Source organism: Bacillus rossius, chromosome 1, assembly GCF_032445375.1.
Source record: "Bacillus rossius redtenbacheri isolate Brsri chromosome 1, Brsri_v3, whole genome shotgun sequence".
Classification (NCBI taxonomy): domain Eukaryota; kingdom Metazoa; phylum Arthropoda; class Insecta; order Phasmatodea; family Bacillidae; genus Bacillus; species Bacillus rossius.
The window spans coordinates 353,054,781-353,077,004 of record NC_086330.1 but is presented as its reverse complement, the minus strand read 5'-3'; the positions used below and the strand labels follow the sequence as shown (position 1 = coordinate 353,077,004).

At 36.0% G+C, this 22,224-nt stretch overlaps 1 protein-coding gene across 5 annotated transcripts in view; it reads left to right on the top strand.

Moving 5' to 3' along the window:
- LOC134528233 (transcription factor 12) overlaps positions 1–22,224 on the top strand; it is a 500,640-nt gene that overhangs the window by 40,967 nt on the left and 437,449 nt on the right. For all 5 annotated transcript variants that reach the window (XR_010074370.1, XM_063361655.1, XM_063361658.1 and 2 more), the window contains exon 2: positions 20,023–20,069. Coding sequence is in view for 4 of the 5 variants with exons in the window: in XM_063361655.1 (XP_063217725.1) it covers positions 20,023–20,069 (47 nt within the window). In the remaining variant the exon portion in view is untranslated. The remainder of the gene's footprint in view (positions 1–20,022; positions 20,070–22,224) is intronic.

Below are 22,224 nucleotides of genomic sequence, written 5' to 3'. Positions count from 1 at the left end.
CTTTTTTTTTAGTTCAGCGACTTGATTTTGGTCATACCTTGCAGCATGGGTTATTCGTATTAAAAATTATTTCAGACAAATTTTTAAAGATATATTTATAAAGTTTGCAATAGCTCTGAATTCATAAACTGTGGCTACTAAGAGAGATTTGAATTATAAAAGTTTCAAACAAATGTTATTGGCACCACTCTTAGAGACTAACTATAAAATTATGTTTCTGTTTTTAAAAACCTGCATTTGTGCAAAATTATGAAAGTTATCGTTTTCATAAAAATGAAATAGGCATATAGGCATAAATTCATACATAAACATACATGACATCTTTGAGTTAACAATGATTTTAGCGTCTAGGAACGATAAAAAAATTACTAGAAAATGTTCTGAAGTGCCATCAAGTTAATGACTCCAATAGTAGTCTTCTTCGAAATAATTTAAAAATATGTCGTAATAAGCAGTGGTGGCTCAGGAACTCGATGTCCTGGGTGAAAAGGGAGGGGGGACTCGTGTTCAGAATGGTAATTTTCCCCCCTAGTAAACGAAATTTTATCCAGTGTTATTTGCGATCATTATAAAAGGAGGGTCAGGCCTCGGCTCCTTAAATCCCACCTTGGGCACGTTTTTGAAAGTAACTTAAAAAAAAAAATCCAAGTTCTGGCAGACTCGTGCAAGAATTAAATTTAATACAGCCATTTATACACTGATTACATTCTGGGCGCGTTCTCTGTTGCTACACGCTGACGCTAGAACTCGTTCGCGAGAAATATGTGTTGCCCCGAGGCGAACTTCGGAGTGGTTCATTTATCGCGCGGGGACTTAACTACTCCATGCCGTATTGTCTGCGGCGCGCCTGTCGGATTTATGTCTGTTCAACGAATTAATACGGTGGTTGACCTATGGAGTCTTAATGCTTATCGTAGTTCGATGTCGGAGGGATAAATTATCCTTTTAATGGCCATCCGACGTAAACAGCTACCTTTTTTTTATTATTCTTTTCGGCAGTCGTTGCGTTGTTGGGAGCCCCAGCTGTTGTCTTTCCACAGCGTGTGTTGCAGTTGAAATTTTATGAAGGAGAGATCAGTACAGAAATACGCCATATTGGTTTCAAGTTTTTACGTTATAACAAATTTTTTTACCGTTTAATATTGAAAATTTACCTTCGTAAAGGCACATATAACATCCCTAGAGATTTTCATAATTTTATAGTGTCTATTGACATTATTGTTAAAGTTGTAGTTGACGAAGAAATGTATTCAGTGATAAAATCGAATGACTTCACATGAGACTATATTTGTGACAGCCAGTCACTACTAACTTCAGGCATTCCACAAAATTATATATAATAGTATTCCGATAGTCCGGCACGTTTGGGCCTGGCAGGTACCGGTTAACCACTTTATCTCCCGCGACCGCTAAACGCTAAGTTTTGGAGCAAATAATCTGCATTTCTGTTGTATAGTTTAAGGGGATTGGTGCAGGACAAAAAACAGTCATTCGTCAGAATTTGTTGGAAATGAGCTTAAGTGTTTCATAAATGCTTGTTTATTACTACTGTATGGCCAGCCAGCACGTATATAAGCTAGCGGGTGAGATTTGGCAGGTTAGTGGCGAGAGAGCTTCTGTGAGGGGAGGTTGTCAAATGTTGCAGCTCTGAGGCCTGCCATCTAGCGGGAATCTTTCGAAGGTCTTACACAATATCGCCTTTCTCTCTCTATCTCTCTCTCCAACACGGACACCCAACCAGCTCTTATCGCTTCCCATCTCGCCTTATCCTTCATTCTCGGATCAGGTAGCCGCCCTTCCCCGCGTAGACTTTCGTGTTCTCCAGGAAACCAAGACAACCTGTGAACAATTTGTCCAAAGCTGAATTTTTGTACTGTGGTAGAGTTGCCTATGCTTAATAACATACCGAAAGTTTACCACTGTAGACCTTGTGCGTTATCACCGAAAATTTGCATTTAAGTCCTAGGTGACAGCAACTTACATCAGTCCATTAAAATGCTACCCATTTATACAGTTTTTAATTTAGACTGTCCATAAACTTACCAAAATAATCTAGAAACTTTAATACACCCATTAATGTTAGAAAAAATTTAAATTTTTAGTATATATGATATAAAGCGATTAATTCACGACATATATTTTTTTTTTATCTTTGCCACCCAGATAAAAATACGATTTACACCGATTTGAAGAGCCCAATGCGAAAAAATGTCTAAATACATGTTTTTAATTATACTTTTAGCTTTAATATAGTATATTTATAAAGAGTCTAGCATAATTAGTTGCCTCATTAAAGCTGCCCGAGCGTTGCAGTGTACTGCGGCCGTACTGATCTTTCACGGCCGGCGGGCTTTGAAACACGCTGCGTACTGCGACACTCAATAAACTTGGTCTTATTTATGGATTACTTAAAATATATTTAATGCATATGATAGGGTGTATTCATGTTACATCTATTGAGATATACATATTATTTTTTTATATATGAATGATTTTTGATACAATAAAATTAACAATAAACAATTTCTGCTTGGAACTTGTAAATCAAAATTCTAGAGGACCTCTGATTTTATATATGTGTGTTCGTATTTTGTTACAAAAATTTTATTATTAAAAATTATTTTTTATTTCTAATACATTATATTATTTTAGATCAGAACTGTGCAAAATTTTAATGTAGCCTATATTATAAAATATATATATATATTTAATTGTATGAAATTATTTTACTATATAACAATTGAAGAAAACGATACACCGTTAATGTGCTTGTTGAGTTTTGTCACTTTTATAACATAATTCTGATGATAATATTATTTTTTTCCAGAAAATAAATAATACATAAGTTGTGTTGTAAAATGTATTGATAGAATTACATATTTAGTAATTTTTTTTCTAAGTTAATTCATTGGAGTGCTGCGCCTAGCTTACTTCGTTGAATTGCTAGTGGCAAAGAGCGTTGGTGGATGTTTTTGCAAGAGTTTGACCGTATTTTATGACCCCAGCTGTGAGAGGGTGTTCGTCCCAGAAATCCTAACGGTCAAGGAAAATAGCCTTTCTCTGTAGTCACGTACGGGTCTGCTACTCGCGCAATATCGTCAGTTTATCACAACTTTCCGGGAAGTTCTATTGTTGTTATTTATTTATAATTTAGAAATTAAAGAGTCGATCATACTAACCTTTTTACCTAAGCAAATTGCATCCTGGAAGATTTTTATCTACGTTTGCAGCAAAAATCACTTGCAGTTAGGAAACTTTTATTCTTTCAGAGTAAAATTCAGTCTGGAATTACCATACATTAAAAACCTTAGTTTTCTGGAGCAAAAAACGTCCCAGCACGAGCGACTTTAACACTGCTGCACCACACACTACGCAGCTTGAAATACATCAGTGGTCAGACTATTGTACCAGACACTCAAAATATACACATTTAAACCTTAAAAAAAAAAACACAGACAATATTTATGAAGTGATTTTGACGTTACGCTCAACATATTTATGTAACATGTAGTCAAATTTCTATAAAAAAATATATTTATTTCTTACCTTTTATGATTAAAATTACCAATTTAATAATAGGACGTTTTAACTTTGAGGTGTTTATCACAGTTACCATGTAGGACATTATTTTATATTACTTTGGTGCCATAATGAGAACCGACTTAAAAAAGTATTAAAGTTATTAAATTTACGAAACATTTTTGTGGATCATTGTAGAAATTATCATTAAGGACTCAACTGCTCATTTATTGGTGTGATCACAAGGTTTCATCGGTAAACTTTTGACGTGTTACTAAGAAATGTTCATTCTACTACTGTAAAAAATTTTTTCTTTGGGATAATTTTCCATGTATTAAAAATTTTTGTTTCTTAACAGCGAAATTCGTCTCGACCCGAACCTACTTCGACAACCTCGCAGTAGTATACACTACGCGGCTCGGATCGCTTTAGTGGTCAAACTAATTGTATGAGACACTTAAAAAATATACCAATTTAAAGATGAATAAATATGCAACAACGATTACTTTAAGCGATTTCCACGTTGGGCTCTTTAAGTTTATGTAAGATGTATTTATATTTCCTTAAAATTGAATGAAAGTGAATTCGTTAACTTTAATGATTTAAAAGGTCTATTTTATAGAAACATGTTAAACTTTGTGCTTTTTATCACTATCCTCAGATAGGGCAATGTTTCTAGATTATTTTGGGTTCCATACTGAGGTCTATTCCATAAACTGCATTTGCAATATCCATTATTGTGGATCGTTGCAAAAAAAATTAATTTTGGAATTAACTACTCGTTTTCGGTGTGACACACAAGGTTTGCGGCAGTACTTACACTTTTGACGTGTTACTAAGAAATGTTCATTCTACTACTGTACAAATTTCGGCTTTGGGATAATTTTCTATGTATTAAAAACCTTTGTTTCTTCACAGCGAAATTCGTCCCGACCCGAGCCTACTTCTGCAACCTCGCAGTAGTATACACTACGCGGCTCGGATCGCTTTAGTGGTCAGATACATTGTACCAGGCTCTCAACAAATAAACTAATTTAAAATTTAAGAACTAAATCGTGATCGTAAATTGGCCGCCATGGTGATTTGCGAATTTATGGAGAAATAAAAGCAGTTAAAATCTTATGTAGTTTCCAAGAGACATTATTACATCACCAATCATCTTAAGTAACAGGTTTACAAAATTTCAACATATTCATTAACTAGTCAGTTTTTTTTTCAAATGTGTTAGTATTAACAATCTGGACCATATCTAGTCGGTGAGGTCTGTATTGTTACAGACTATCTGTATTCCGGTATTTGGATTTTGAAGCTACTTAATGATTCGCTTTCAATGTCTATTAAAATATACCTAATGCTAATTGCAGGAATATTTCTACTCGATTTCAAAATTATAATTCCTGAACATTTGTAGCGGACACATTTCAATGTAACACTCACTGATTTTCGAGTTGTGTTGAGGTTTCGCATGCCACTTCGTGTACACGAGATGGCCCCTGCTCTGGTAACAATGAGTAGGGACACCTGTATTTCGCGAATACATTTCGTGTCAAGGTATTTCACAAAATACTGTAGCTTTTTATAAGAGGAAAGGCAAATTGTGAGGGTGCAGCAGTACTGTGACCACATTCTCATTGGCCTCGTCAAGAGCGGGACGACACCTCTCACCGCTCTCAGCCAATAACCACAGGAGAAAAGCTACAGTATTTTGTGAAATACCTTGACACGAAATGTATTCTCGAAATACAGGTGTCCCTAACAATGAGTCATCACAACCGGTGCCGTCTGTACGAGCGTCTTCACAAGTTATCCTGAAATATGTTCTTAAATATTAATTCAAGTGAATTCTTAAAATCCTACACACCTTATCTTAAGTGTCGTAAGTGAATCGTTATATTTTGTAAATCCATATAATATAGGAGCCACCATGGCGCGAAGCGATGGACGCGATACGAATATTTTTTTTTTACCAACCACTACATCAGTAAATATTTGTGGTTTCCATTCGCTATGAATTCAAGCATGTAACATTTGTACTGCTTCTTCAATTCGGCCACAGTTAAATGGGAGGCTCTGAATCCCTGAAAACTCCTCAACAAAATCAACGATGAATCACAGGCATTATAACAAACAGTTGTCACAAGTCAAGTAGCCAATGAGCAGGTGACATTTTTCGAGTCCGTAGAGGATTGACTATCGTACAGGTCATTAACAACACGCCCTTACGCGCATGGTTAATACCCGCATGAGTAGAGCAGAGGTGCCCACCTCTCCCCCCCCCCCCCCCAAACACTATGACTCAACCCCCCCTAAACTAATTATGCCCCCCCCCCCGAATTTTTTTTATGCCATTTTCTAAATGATTTACTCAATTATTTTATAATATTATACTTTTTTAGTATTATATTTTATCACATTTTGCATTAATTAAAACTGATTTTCTAATAATAATTTTGGTAATATCAGGTAATATTTCCATCCTGAACCGACAGATGCCAAACTGCTTTTGTTGAGGAAAGTGCGGGGTTGCCAATTTGATTTACAAGATCCCTTTCATTTATCAAAGCACCAGAATCGTATTTTCACATTAGAAGCTATAATTATGTAAATAATATATACATTTTTCTCGTCTTTTAACCACCCCCCCCCCCCCCTGAAATATTAATGACGCAGTCTGCGTCGTTACCCCCCCTTGTGGGCACCCCTGAGTAGAGTGTAAAGGCGTAAGCATGATACACATCTGGTCCTCATCTAACCGCGCACACTTAGATTTAACTCAGGATAGGGTGAAAAATGTTTACTAATTTTGCAGTCCTAACAGTCACCAACGAAACGCCAGCAAAATAAATAAATAAGGCCACGAATATTGTTCGTGAATGAAGGCGAAGCTGATACTTTGGAAACGTTACCAGCATATATTAAATAATGTTTAACTATTATTTACGTAGCTTACTTCTTAAAACTGCATTCATGTAAACTGATTTTGTGTGAGACTATGTTGAGTGTTTTCTGCTACACTTATTTTTCTGAAAAAAAGTATATTGTGGCTTAATAAACTTGTTAACATTGATGCCTGTCATAAAAAAAATTCAAACGTAATCATACGGATACATGTTGAGTATAGTTTATGAATGGTTCACGCATTGCTGGAAAAAAAAAGCATGTTTACAATTTTACACATCTTTATGTTGTCGCATCGCGTCCATCGCGTTGTACATACGCAACTCTGAAAAATAAATGTATGGTAAAAAAGCTATAATAAAATAATCTCTTATCTTTCTTTATTCTTTTTTCTAAGCGCTCTAATGGCTTTCGATAGTTTTGTTCTTTTGTGTACTATGCTTGGTGGAGGTTTCTTCGGCATTTTATTCCTGAATAAATCTCACGCTTACAACAAAAAACATCTAGCTAAATCACTGTGCTAAATAATAACAGAGAATAACCATTCAATTATACGCCGAGCTAGACCAAACACGTTCTCTTATCTACTGAAAATGAGTACGTTGACCTTCATATCAGTTTCGCGCGAAATCCCGTCTCCCCTTCGTAAACAGCAGACAGCTGAGGCAGGGTGGGAACGAGAGAAAACACTGGCTGCAAACAGTTCGGGAAACTGTCGCAAGGTGTCACTACTGTCCAGCGCGCTCCATAATTTCTCGTATCCGAGCTTGCACGCTGCTCAAACTTCTACAGTTACGTTTTTACTTTAGGTCCGACTGCAATAAGCTAAAGACTAAAATAAAGTCAATCATTCAGCCGACAGATATATTGGCGTTTGAATTACAAATGAAAACGCGAATGTTATTAAATTCGCAAATGAATATCACGCAATTTCGTAGCAGCTCATTTATTAAAATTCAAATTGTAAATACGTTAAATTAATAATGATTACAGATAAAATAATGGTCACAGTCATATCTCCCGTGTCTGAAAATTTATCTGCGAAAGTTTTACCACTGAATTCTTTATAGTTTATTAATAAAGCTTGAATTAAAGAAATTCCCGAAAATCAGCAATAACTTAATTAAAATAAAAAAATAAAAAAAATAATTTTACACCAGAATGGTTCAAATCTTCTCTAGAAGCTGAATCATTAACAAATATATTGTTTTTTTTAATACGATGCTGGTGCACCAATCCCCTTAAAGGCTCGTTTTTACACTTCCGAGATATCCCGAACCGACTGCCACTTGTGTTTTAGAACTTAGCTAAAAGTTAGGTTTTTAGCTTAAGTTCGCTCAGTTGGCCTAAGTTCGTACGTTCCTTCGCTGGTGCGGGACCTTCAGGCGATTCGGACCGTTAAATGCTTTGGTTACTTTAACGAAACCAAACGTTGAAAATCAAACGATAAAAATTCTTATGGCCTAAAAACTTTTGACTCCAGACCTTAATATCGCAATGAACACAGCTACGCTGTCAAATCACCGAAACCCGCAGATGCGACATTTTCTCGTGTGTACTCGTAAACGACGTAAGTGGTCCAGGATGTTTTTGGAGAACTCTGAAAACACTTGGTCGCGTGACTTTTTCTGTGGCATTTTCCTTACTACGTGAAGGCGATTGACCACTGCAGATTCGTTTGTTGGAAACGTAACATTGTTTGAGGACAAAAAATTCGTGTTTTAATGTTACTGAAATCACGAATCAGATTATGTTCGTGATTAAACAAATATTTCTGAAGCAGTGAGAGGAGTATCGCCTGATCTTGTTCTCATGGAATTCTGTAGGTGGTCAGGCCCCGATTTCAGGCAGCTAGCGCTCTGGGTATATTAATCTTCCTTTTTCCAGTTCCTCCAAATATCATACAATTTTATAAATTTAAGCTTATTTACTATCAGTTTTAAAACAGCACAGTTTGCAACTAAGTACCAACGTATTTTAAAAAAGACATAGGCTGTTTGTATTTTTTTCTATTTAAATGTAATAAATGATTGTTGCAATTTTATGAGGTTGTTATTTGACATATTTTGTCCTATTTTTTTTTTTTTTCGCAACCTCAAATCCTCTCGCCCCTCAAAAACTGGCGCTCTGGGCAAGTGCCTGGTTGGCCCGTTTAAAATCAGGTTCAGTGGGTGCCCTATTTATCGTAATTTATTTCATTGGCTTGGCTGTGAATATTTCACAGACGTTGTGCGTCGCTGATTACCAAGGTGTTCGCGCACCTGGGCGCACATACTGTGTGCAGAGCTTCCGTAGAAACCTCGCGTTTTGAAAGATGTCAGAGTGGGATCCTGCTTACGAAAAGCATTTAAGAATACTCTTGAGGGTGGATGAGTAGTTCTGTTTCCTAATTTCGTTTTAAACTGTATTTTCAGAAGAGCGAAAACGGCTGAAACTCATGTTTTCAGAATGATTTTCAGACATGAAACACCCGTTAAAATTTTTTGAAAACACTCAGAGGACTTGCATGGTATTAAAAAAAATATATTTATTCCTCCGCCTTCTATTGTACGGTTACCGTTTTAAATATCATAGATGTCATACGCACGACGAGAAGACTGCGCGCCAGTCCACGATACACCCCTCGCTGGGCGGGCATCTTGAGTTCGCTGTGATTACACCTGGGCATTGTTTGCTACGATGATTTCTAGTAGCAGGATCATCCTTCAGTCGACATTAGTTAGTCCACGTACATCTCCGCGGGCTGAAGTTGGATGCCGACCAGCTTTGGTTTGCAATTTCGCCCTCGCTCGTTGTAAGTAAAGACAGCTCCAAGCGTCGGTTTTGTGCATTGAATATATATAACATTATATATATTCAATGGTTTTGTGCTGCTCTTGCGAGTCATGCGGGTCTCCGCATCAACCGTTCATTAGGCGGCAAACTTTTTCCGCGTCGTAATTTTAGGCGACCTCTTGCGAGCCGACAGCAGACTGGCGACCACAACTCACCTGCCTCACGTTCGCTGGACGTGTTTCCTCGACTGAACACGAAGCGCGCGGCAATCACAGCACATTTGTCGAGTTACATTTTATACACACAAAATTTTTTTTTAATTTTGTTCTTTGAGTGTTTCTTGCAGTTGGCAATATTTATTTAAAACAATTTCAGGGACATACGCCAATGCTGGTTTATACTTACTGGTTGACGTAAAAAAAACTTCAAGGATGGACAACAGCATTTTCTATTTGTTGCTGTGTTTTCCAAGGTTGTTGTTTGTCTGTATATACTGTTCTTGTTGGTTGTCTTGTCTGAATTTGATGTTCTTGTTGATACTGTCTTCGTTATTAGCCCACTGCGTTCGTCCGTGCTGTTATATTATGACTAAATTCCGTCCACGGAATTATTGTGCTGTCTGATATTTTACGTTTGGATGTGTTCGTCTGTGCTGTGGTCATTGTATTGTCCACAATACCTGTTTAGGTTCATCGTTGGGTCCATCTGTTCGACATGAGCTTGTTCTCTGTGGGTTTATGTTTTTTTTTAATTTTTTTTTTTTTTTCGCATTCTTGAATTTTTTTCCCCAAGACAAACAGTGCAAATCTGCAATGGCTCATGTCCAAAAAATTGTATTAAATAAAAATTCCCCATGGCATGAATTATTCAAAGAACGTCTCTCATCGTTGTCAGCCCACTTTGTTCGTCTGTGCTGTGATTTTTGTTCTGGCTTTATTCCTCCCATGGAATTATCTGTGCTGTCTAGGCACCAGCTGATATTGGCTTATTCTCGGTGAGTTTATGTAGTTATATTTGTTTTCCATTCTTGAATTTTTTTTTTCCTTTCGACAACCATTGTAAACCAGCAATGGCGCATGTCCATGAAATAGTTTTAAAGCAAGTTTTTTTTTATTGTCACGTATCACGGTAAATTTTTTTTTTTTATCAAAATCTGGTGTTCAGTCCTGTTACTGGTAGCAGAATTAGTAGATGCATGAAACCAGTACCTGGTGGTCGCGACTTGTTGCTTCTGTGCGAGACCTTGTTTGGTTTTGAGGAAAATTTAATTTTGAAAACAGAAATTTCGGGATTTACGATTATTTATAATTTTTGACGTGATAACGTCTTATAAATCGACGAATGCCGGCTGCACGCACGAAAAAGCATGACTTATTTTCACGTTCCGCCTGAGCCTGAGCCGATGAGTCCGAGTAGAAGAGAGACAGCGGCAGCACACAACCTACACGTGAACTGTTTTGTCAACTGTTTATAAAGTGAAGTGAAAAGTTAATGTGGTTTCCATTGTTTATTACAACAACAATTGCTGCAAAAAAGGTAATTAATTCTTGCATTTTAAGAATTTGATGAGCGATATAGTCTCTTATAATTGTTCATTGATTATTAAAAAAAAGTAGCATTGGTCGGCGAGTGCAGTAGTAATAGGTTATGTTACAATTTTGACTAAAAATGTTTTATCTCATATAAACGATCGTATAAAAAGTCAACTGCTTTTATTTAGTATTCAATGAAAAAAATTGTAATTTTCAATTAACTCCTTTGTATTATACAAAATAATGATAATAATTCAATTCATAAAAGTATGCAATTTTTCATCAATTTTTTCTTATGACGTTATCACGTAAAATTATCGTCCGTAAACCGACTTTACAGAAAAAACCTTTTTTTCATTTGAGGTGCGGCCTTAATCTGTGCGAGAGAGTTTTGCCTGTAGACTCAGTGGCAAAGCATGAGTACATCAACTAGTAGTCTATATTTATATCAATATTTTTTGGGCCATAAAATTTATATAGTTTATTTTTTCAATTCGGTTTCGTTAAAGCATTTTATACGTTTAATTTAGTGGAATACTTGAAGCTAATGAAGACTAGCTGGTTATATGTAATAGCCTATCCTGCTACTGGATGCCGGGTGAGGTGCCGGTTCCGGGGTCGGCCATCTTGGAGTATGACGTCACGTCCGCCCTCTTGGACGACCTTGACCTCTGACATTGACCCCGGATGACGTCACGACAGCCATTTTGTTTTCGGAGAACTTCCGTCATTTTGAATCTAGACATCATAACCGCCAATCTTTTTAAATTTATAATTAGTGTGAATATTTTCAACACATGTAACATTAAAATTTTCGTTAATACTTTTTGGCCAAAATAGTTTTTTTTCTGAAACATTCTACATTTTTAGAATACAACTTTTTTTACTTGTAAATGTGTCTCAAAACAATAACTAAATTGAAAAAAAAAAGTGTGCTTGAATGAATGTTGTTAAAAGTTGTTAGTAGTACACCAATAACAATATGTATTATAAGTTTATGTTATAAAATACTTTTTTTCGCCATTTTGTGGCTTAGCTGCAGTAGCTTCCCTATCTCTTTGAAAACGAATATTAAAATTTTGGTTTTTAAAGATGTCGGTGTTGTTCGAGAACATGTTGTACATGTGTGTGTGTGTGTGTGTTATGTATAGTATATGGCTGCTACCACTCCCCTACCACTCTGTTATCTATTCGAAGACAATCGTAGAACGTTTAAAGGTTTCATAAATTCACTCAACTGAGCTCGGGAGAGCTTAGTCAATATTAACATATAGGTAGTGAAGATGCTTTACATCAACTATTAAACCAGCGAAAGTGTTCGTTTCGCTTAATTTACGCTACATGTGAAGAGTTGAAATACAAATGCATAAAAAATAAAGTATTAGTGAACGTAGAAATGTCTCTAGAAAAAGCCGTGATTCAAAATAAATAAATTTGATTTTCCAAAACAAAGCTTAAAAAAATAATTTACTAAAGAACTGGCACAAAAGTAGTATTTTAAAATAATACGGGAAAAAATACTGAATAATTATCAATAATATGAAAAGTTGATATCACTAATTGTAACTCTTTATTAAAAAAATTACATGATGTTACAAAATGTTTTTAAAAACTGCTTTGAACTTTATGCATTTACATATTCGTCTAAATAGTTTAAAATTAGCTAAAAATAATTAATTAGATTTAAATACAATAATTTAAACGTGATCAGTGAGTAATTGATAATTATAAATGATAAAAAATATTTAACTAAACCGGCAACTGCCAAAACAATATGGAAAAAATGATTACAAAAACTTTACTAAATACGTGCTTTTATAAACATGGAAAGTAATGATTTTTTTTTACTTTATAAAACTAGTATTTACAATGAGGAAACTTAATTAAATTACGGTAATATTTTTTTTGCACGTTCAAATTTGGAGAGTACTAATCCTTGATTCAGGAATTATTTTGTTATTGCGATTTGTTTTAGTTTTCCTCCTCGATTTTGTATCTGTTCTTTCCGCAATGTTTCCTAACTTAACCGTGTCGTCGGATATTTTAGAGTGAATGTTAACTACGTGGCCGATCCCACGCAATAAACACTTGGACATACAGTGAGAACATTTTATTAAGCATGTAGGCCTACGTGCTAAGTTTTCAAACAAGTTTAAGAAACCAGTTTGGTGAAGTGTACGCGCAGATGATCTGGTAGTTTGACCTTGTGAATAAATGAGGATGATCCAGGATCTTTGGTAGGAATGGTATGTGGCCCAAGAAAGTATCACGATATTTGATTTCCTAAATTTCGCCGAAGGTCGTGAATTTTTTAAATTATGCATTCTGAACGCGCTTAGCACTAATTATGGCACAATTTCCATGGAAAATATTTAATCTGAATTATTGTTTTGGTTTTATGATTATATATTTTTTATACAGTGTGTACATAATGTAAGAAATAACAAACTGATAATGTGACTTGTCCAATACTATAGAGTATTGCCCAATGACGAGAATAAAATAAATAATTGAATAAATAAACTATGCTGTTAAAACTGGTTAAGCTTACTGTGCAAGATTGATTATAACTTCAAAGATTTTGAAAGTATAAATTGTTCACCTTAAAAAAATAGGGATGGTTTTCAATTCTTCTTGCATTATTTGGGCTCGTGTTTTTAAAAATTTAAATTCAAAAATTATTATGCTTGGTTAATATTTTCGCCCCCCCCCTTTTTTTTTGTTATGAATAAATTAATGTTTAACGTCCTGGTAATTAGAGTCAATGAGATGTGATGAGATGGGAGAGTAGCATTCACGTAATTATTGTAGGGGAGAGGAGGATGGAAGTACCGCGAGAAAACCCAACGGCCCAGCAACGTTTTGCAAAAAAAAAAAAAAAAAAGAATCGGTGCTTGACCCCGCCGGAAATCGAGAGCGGTCTGACCATTTAGCTCAAAGCCCGCAGTTTTGTCATGATGTCGGGCTAGCTGCAACCGTACCAGGATAGGTCGCGAATTTCGGGTCGCAGATTTTGACGTCCCTTTGCGAGAGTAAATTACTTCCCAATAACAATCTACCCTATTAAGGAATAAACCCAACTCCCAATTGTTCTCAAGATATGGTCGCTCGCAAAATCGAGGCAAAACTTATGTACCCGTAACGCTAAGGCAGCGTAGCCCAGCAGATAGAGCGTCTGACTGCCTCGCTGGCGACCCGGGTTTGATACTAGTATGGATACTTTTCATTTTTTCTAGATATTTTTTATCGATACGTTAAAATTCATGTTTATTTATTAAAAGTACATTAAATAAAAAAATAATTTACTACAGTACAGACCATCAGTGTGAAATTTTATGCTTTGTAATTTTTTCTTTTACGTTGTTTAAAATAAAAATTTTTGGAAGTTCTCTGAGCGTCAGTATCCTTACTCTAATACAAGAATAATGGAAAAAAGCATCGCGCGAGAATGCCATCAAAATTCGTTCATAAATTAATCACCAATTGAGCGTTCTAAAGTTTACTACTAACATGTTGAAGTATGCTTGGAATGCTGCAATATTGATAGAACCACGAGTCACATACCAAAATGTTGAAGAAATCTGCTCCCCTCTTTTGAAACGATGTTTGTGCAACACTGTCGCATTCATACATTGCGAACAGTACGAAAAGAACATATTTTTGACGTGTTATTATGATGAGTATCGTCCACAAGTTTGCACCAGATCCGTAGAAAATGACTGCGATGTGTAAATTTTGTCACACTTTTGGTATGTGTTTGAAAAATAAATAAATACCGTTGTGCATTTAATAACAGCGTTTTATTTATTTCATATTATCTTCGCCCTAGTAGTTGAAATTTTGTAGTAAAACAAAAAAAATTACTTAAATAAGCGTGAATTTTCACGTATTCGATGGAAAAATCTGTTAAAAATTAAAAATAAAGTGTCCATACTGGTAACGAACCCAAGACGCCCAGCGTGGACGTCAGACGCTCTAACCATTGGCCTACGCTGTTCTGAGAGAAACTTTACGGGAAATATCAGGTGTGCCTCTTTTTTCTGATCGGCTATTTCTTAAGAACAATTAAGAGTTGGGTATTTTCCTTTACAGGGTAGTTTGCTATTGGGAAGTAATCTACTCTCGCAAAGGACGTCAAAAATCGGTTAACCTCTCCTTGTTAGTCTGCAATGTGGGTTACGATTTGTTTAGAAAAGATTCGCAAATATGGCGTGTGCGTTATTGGTAAAATTATTAAAAATTAAGTTGTAATATGACGTAGCTCATACATCGTTCACGAAATATCAAACATGAACTCTACTGAAAAAAAAAAAGAAAAAAAAGACGTATACAATGATGCGAGATAAAGTAACAAATGGTGCCTTCCGTTTTTTTTTGTACGGTTCTATGCAGGGGGTGGACACGTCTGCATGATCACATGGTTACCGTGTGGCGCCTGTTTTTTTCCCCTTCAGGTCACTGTCTGCGCCGTAGTGTTTAGACGCCCGAAACATTGGCTGAAGTTTAGTAGTGTTTGCATTGTAAAAAAAAAAAGTTGTATGTAAAGTCGGTTTACGGACGATAGTTTAACGTGACAACGTCATAACAAAACATTGTTGAAATGATTGCATACTTTTATGAATAAAATTGCATCATTTTTATTGAATTATCACTATTTTGTATGGATACAAGGAGTGAAATGAAATCTACAATTTAATTGATAAATTTACTTTTATTTGCACTCATTAATTCAAATATGTTTATTACTTTAACGAAGAGATTATTTTAACTATAACTTTTATACATGTTTGCTATTTAACTTCTTCCAATCTATGTTATTATGTTGAGGATAGGACGATGATAGGAAAAGTAGGAAACGAATGGGAGTGTTTCAAGTTTAATGTGCCTCGAAAAAGTCAAATCTATGGTTGTTCCAATCGAGTGGAAGAGAGAAAGATGCGGCGCAAGCGTACAATGAGCGTAACGGGACAATGTGCGTAACGGGACACTTTTTCGTGCGTGCAGCCGGCGTTCATCGATTTATTAGACGTTGTCACGTCAAAAAACCAGTTTTAAATGACCGTTTTGTAGGAATGATTGTCTTCAACAACGGAGATTCTAATTCGTGTTTACTGATCATCATCAGAGGTGGTCAAGCCCCGGTTCCGCAATGTCTTGGGCGTGACGAGGTAAAAAAATAACTACGTCACAGCACATGCCGTCTTGGGACGGTTGCTTAGTCCGTGATGCAATCGGCCAGTAGGCCGTCCAACGCATGGTCTCGTGGCTAGTCCGCGGATCCCCTGCCTCGCTGCTTTTTTTTTTTGTTGTTGTTGTTCGCTGCGTCGCGTTTCAAAACAAAGGGCGAAGCGTGCGAACCCGCCGACGCGGTGCTGAGCGAGGCGAAACAATCAGCTGACTCGGTCCGGCAGGTGCGCTCGTTGGACGAGCTTCCGCTCTGGCGGTTGTTTATAAGGTGAGGGGAGTTTGGAACCTACCGTTTGGGGAGGGGGGGGGAGGAAGGGGGCAGTTCGAGAGCCGCCAGAAGAAGTGCGGCGGTGTTTCCGGCTACCAAGGACGCGGAAGTCCGTCTGCGGAACACGCGCGCGCTTTTTCAAGAAGCGTAGCTTCTCCACAGCCGGTGCGGCAAGTCGAGGCAAGTGACGTCATCTACACCACAACGAAAATAAGCGTAACGAAAAAAAAAATTTAATGGTTAGGTAGGAGAAAATAAAAACAACCGTTAGACCTTTTTTTGACGTGACAACGTCTAATAAATCGATGAACGCCTGCTGCACGCACGAAAAAGTGTCCCGTAACGCACATTGTCCCACTACTATGTGTCCCGTTACGCTCATTGTACGCTTGCGCCGCATCTCTCTTTCACTCGATTGGGACAACCATCGATTTGACTTTTCAATCATGTTTTCGTCGTTTGAATTATTAATATTATGTAATTTAACGATCGTCCACAGATTTTCAGCACAATCGGTACGGTTATTTTAAAGTAATTTTGAATTTTCAAATACGTTTTTGTACGAACAATGGTGTTTTACAGTTACACATAATAATTCAAATTACACCCGGGAGCTTTTGCACAATGTTTTAAAAAATATTGTAACACATCATAAATAAGTTTGGTGTATTTGGGATGCGTATTTGTTATAAAATCGTATTATAAAAACGAAATAATAATATTCCCCTACGGTTCTGACATCTACGGTGACGGACGCGAACCGAACGAATCACGCTATCTATTAGCTTCCGCGGCAACCAGGCACTCGTTAATACATATTTTCCTTTGTTTATCGCGAGGGGCGTTATTATGAATGAATTATAAATATAATTTCGTGCTAGGGGCCACAATTGCATATCATTTTGAGCACTGGAAGACATAAAAACGTAAAATATTCTCGAATAATTTTAATCTGTGGTTTTCATTGCTTAGTTATTACAACAACAATTTCGGCAATAAAGGTAAATTATTCTTGCATTTTAAAAATCTGATTACTAGTATAATTTCAAGTACCTATTTATTCTTTTATTATTAAAAAAAGTAGTATCTCTCGGCGAGTGCAGTAATAATAGTTTATGTTACAATTGACTAAAGAATTATGGTGATTCATATAATTGATGATATATATTTGATTACAGTTTATTTATATGAAAACTTGTTCATAATTATATTTAAACTTTATAGCTAAACGCCAGTTTTTAAAATTAATTACATCTACACGTGAACTGTTTCGTCGACTGTACATAAAGTGAAGTGAAAAGTTAATTTGGTTTTCATTGCTTATTACAACAACAATTTCGACAATAAAGGTTAGTTTCTCTTGCATTTTAAAAATCTGATTACTAGTATAATTTCAAGTATTTATTTTTTTATTAATAAAATAAAAATGATTAAATTTTATTCATAGAAGTATGTAATCATTTCATCAATGGTTTTTTATGACGTCATGTTAAACTATCGTCCGTAAACCGACTTTACAATTTTTAACAGGGTTTTCGTCACCTCATTTGTCACAATTCTAAAACTCCAGTGTGGATCGTCTGTTTTCTACTCTACTAGCTATCAAAACACTTGCGAAAACACACACATGGGTTCGTTGGCATGTTTGCATTATAGCACACTTTCAATTTCGCTTGGTTTTTTGTGAGTTCTAAATTTCCTGTTCAATTTAGTGAATTATTGTCAAAAGTAAATAAAAGAGGAAAATTAAACTTAATAACATTTTATAATAACATTTTTGTACTCACATACTGCCGTACTGCGATACTTGCACGCATTCTTTTACACTCGCATACCTGTGTGTACACTCGCCCTCTCGCATGTACATATGCACACTTGTCCACGCATATCAAATACCTATTTGTGTACCCTACACATTTACTATCTCTTTATCTGTGAAGTTTCACTTCTAACGCGCCTGTCGATAGCGCACCCAATTATTATTTTTTTTATCCTCTACCCCCCTTTCCCTCCGCGGAATAGCTCCCGGTCATATAATCTGAGTCAGAACCTCAGACTACATGTGTATATAAACATCGTGCCCAAGTACGCTGTAGAAACTTTTCTGAGTCTATCACTAAAGGGCTTACTTCCCAAAAGAACTGTCAAAGAGTAATTGATCGTTTTCACTGTCTCGTAGAGAAACCACAAGAATCGACAAGAAAGACGTCAAGGCCTGATGACGGTAACATATCTCAGTTCCCAAAATGTCTCACAGTGGGACAATAGAGCTTCAAACCTGACTTTAATTTAAAAATTATTTTATCGGATTCGTGTGTTACGTATTTATTTTAGGATTATTTTGTAGTCCAAAGAAGAATCAATAAAATTATTAAGTGTTTTTTACTAACATAATTATTACATAAGTTAAAAAAAATTGTAAAAAGTAAAACAGCTGAAATAAAGGAACCGGTTTTATTGAAGAAATTTATATTCACACTAATAACTTAGAAAAATAATCATCTCCTTCTTTATCACTGTCATTACTAGCACCATAATTATTATCCACATCATCATTCATATTATCATCACTTCATCCATGCGTCTAATGTTATCTTTGATTGAAGATTTCAACAAGTATAATCCTTCTTTTGGAAAGTGTGTAGTTTTTTTCGTTAGTAATTTTTACTTACAAGAGATGACGGGATCAGAACCAACCTAAATATGAGTAATAGTTTTCTCTCGACTGCAATTTCTGAAGAAACGTTTTCTGTAATTTTTGAAGTTATTATTGCGACCTTCTTGCGCTTCTGTTAATTGTCATGTCGGTGACAAAGCGGATTATGTAATTTAAGCCCCGTGAATGTGTATATTGTACTATAGGTATCTATCAACGAAGTATCTTGCTGTATCGTGGGCGATTACCTTAAATTTTCTACATAAATTTCGTGTTTACTTTCATAATGTTATGGATTTTGGTGATTAGTTCATTTTCTAGTTTTATTACACCCATAGAAACGTCTTCGTGTGTAAAGAAGCCTTTAGCTGTGTTTCCGTCTGAATAAAGGCCTATAGAAAAGGCCTAGTGCTGTAGCGGAGTGGTAAATAGGTTGACTCTTGAGTCTGTATGATTTGTGTTAGAAATTCAGTTTATTCATTCTGATAATTTTTCCCCTGTTTTCCCTGGTTCCCCGAAATCGTTGAAGTCAAAAGCTGTGATGGTTTCTTATAGTCGGTGGGAAGCCGAAATAGGAATATCCGGCCCGAATTCGAACCCCACGTCATCACGAGTGTGAGGGCAGTGCATGTGTCGCCATAGCGCCAACTCGCTCGGTAATCTCCTTGATTGAACGCTGTGATTTGTCTTCTCCCTTTCTCAGCATTTCTTTCTTTCAGGAAACATTCGTTTATGAACATCCTGAAGTTGTAAAGAAAATTGTGATTTTCTTGTTATTACAAAATTGTTTTCAGGAACTACACGAGCAAGGTACAATGATATGAAAAACCTTAGAAACTTCTTTGGAATTTCGAATTTTCACAAAATATAGCCTAAGTAGTATATATATATATATATATATATATATATATATATATATATATATATATATATATATATATATATATAATATACCGTGAAAGCATCTAAATTGGACTAAACAATATTTTGCAGCTGTCGTGTAATAATTTCTTTTTTTCCGCCAATACCGTATGCCATTGAAAAGGGATCTCGAGCTATGCTTCGTAAACGTCCTGTTTCAAATTTTTTTTTTTTTTTTTTTTGCATACTGCATTTCACGGTTACAATTATGTGTTTTGTGCTGTTTATTTGTGTGTTATTTATTTAATTAATTTTTTTTGTTGCAGATAAGCCAGGTTTCCAGTCTCCCTATGGCAACATGGAGAATGGAATGGTGCGTAACCGGATTATCGTATCTTTGTTGTTACTTTACTAGCTTCGATGATAAAACATGTATGTTTTTATTATGTTAGTAAACTTTTCTACCGTGCGAAACTATTATAAAATTATTTTGATTCCATCTATGTAGGTATGTATGTATGTATGTATGTATGTACATGCTTTCGTAAAGGTCAGAATAAATATAGATCGTTAGTGCTTCATGAATAGCACTAGTTTATGGAAAACTGTGTGAATATGTGACTCAATTTTTAAACGTTTTTAAGTATAAACCTCAGCCTTTTAATAACTTTGATAATAAACATAGGGAAATACCTGGAATAACATTACCTATAAACAGTAGAGTCTTTTTAATTGGCTTAAGAAAATTATGCCAAGGAATTAGGTTTTACCAGACGAATTTTTCTTAGTATAAATTATGACAACCCTGCTGGAGTTAATTGAAATATATAAACACTCATCCGATTCATCGCAGACCATAGCCGTTTTATTTAAACTTACTTCAGAATACATAATATTCGCAGTAGAACGTAAACTTGCACGTAGAGCGCCCAGAAACTATGCGTGCTATACTATACTCTTATGTTTCGGCTAGTCATACCATTCCCTATCTGTTAAGATTTGCTATGATGCATCTTTACTCAGTGTTAATGGGTCTTAATAAAATCTATTTTTGGCCGTCCAAACTGGCGGTTACACGCAGATGACTGTCGATTAATACCAAAACACGACATGAATTCGATCATAAATGTTTTGTTTGTACGGAGTATTGCCAATAATTGTAAATAAAAATTATAGCAAAGAAATTTACCCATCCAATATGTCTACGTACGTTCGTCCTTAAGGTTCTGTCTTACTTACAATTTAGGTCTTTTCGTTTTGTTGATTAAGCTATTCCTATAAATTTGTAACGATAACTCTTTTGCAAGTGTATGGTCACGAATTCTTTCACCGGATTTGGAAGCTGTAAAATTTCACGTAAGTGGTCATAATTAAAAAAAAAATATTGTGTAACTTTTTACCGTTATTAAATAACTCTTGGGAAATATTTGGTGGCACAATTTGTGACGAAACACAAAATTCAATAGAGGAATCATGATAAAATTACAAGAAAAGCCCTTAAATTATTGTATTAACGACTACGAAATTGGCGTAATTATTTAGAGCCAGGCGAGAATGCGTACCACTGTACATTGGAATGAAATTCTCATTGGATCATCGGTAAGTCGAGTCGCCCTAAAGGTAAAACAAAAGGTAACAACATTACAACTGTATGCTACATCGGTACGGAACATTAAATGGGACAGCAGCCATTAGAAAAATAGACCTTGACTTATTTAGGTACAACTCGCGCAGGCTAGGAAGGGCTTTGAGACGCGCAGGTTGTGATACCGCCCCCCTCGGCAGTCAAAGCGGCGCCTGTGCTCTAATTGGCTGTGCCTGCGAAGGCCATCGATAGCGCACGGCTGTCTAGTAGACTACTACCGTGCGTGAATATATCAGTCTTCCTCTTTCCGTGGTTGTGTTGTGTACGTATTTAACAGAGTAGGCTACCGCGAGAATTGTCGGATTTTGTGTGCACGTTCTCTTGAGGTATATACGTAACAATGCCTCCAATACATTCGAAGCTGAAACACAAGGTTCTGCATAGTCAAACGCGAGAAGTTATTGCGAATGTGATTGAGTTCATGAACAATGAAAAAGCGGCTCAAGAGCCTATCATCCCTTTTGCCGAAGCACGAAGACGTGTTGCTGTGGCTACAGGCGTGTCTACAAATGTAGTTACCCAGATTACCAAAGAGATGCAGCGTATTGCAGTCGGCGAGGGCACACGTTTCGAAACACCAAACAAGCATAGGACGCGTACGAAGCATGTTACGGGACTTGACGATTTTGATAAGTGTGTTGTGCGACGAAGTATTCACAATTTTTATATAAATCAGAAAATCGCCCCTACTATCCCAAGACTACTACAAGAACTACGAAAGAGTATTGGTTTTAAGGGAGGAGCAACAAGCTTACGAAAAATCGTACGAGAATTGGGATTTAGATGGAAGAAAACGAGAACAAATCGTTCTGTACTTACAGAGAGACAAGAAATAAGATACAAACGGATTGCGTATCTAAGAGAGATAAAGGAAGCTAGGCAG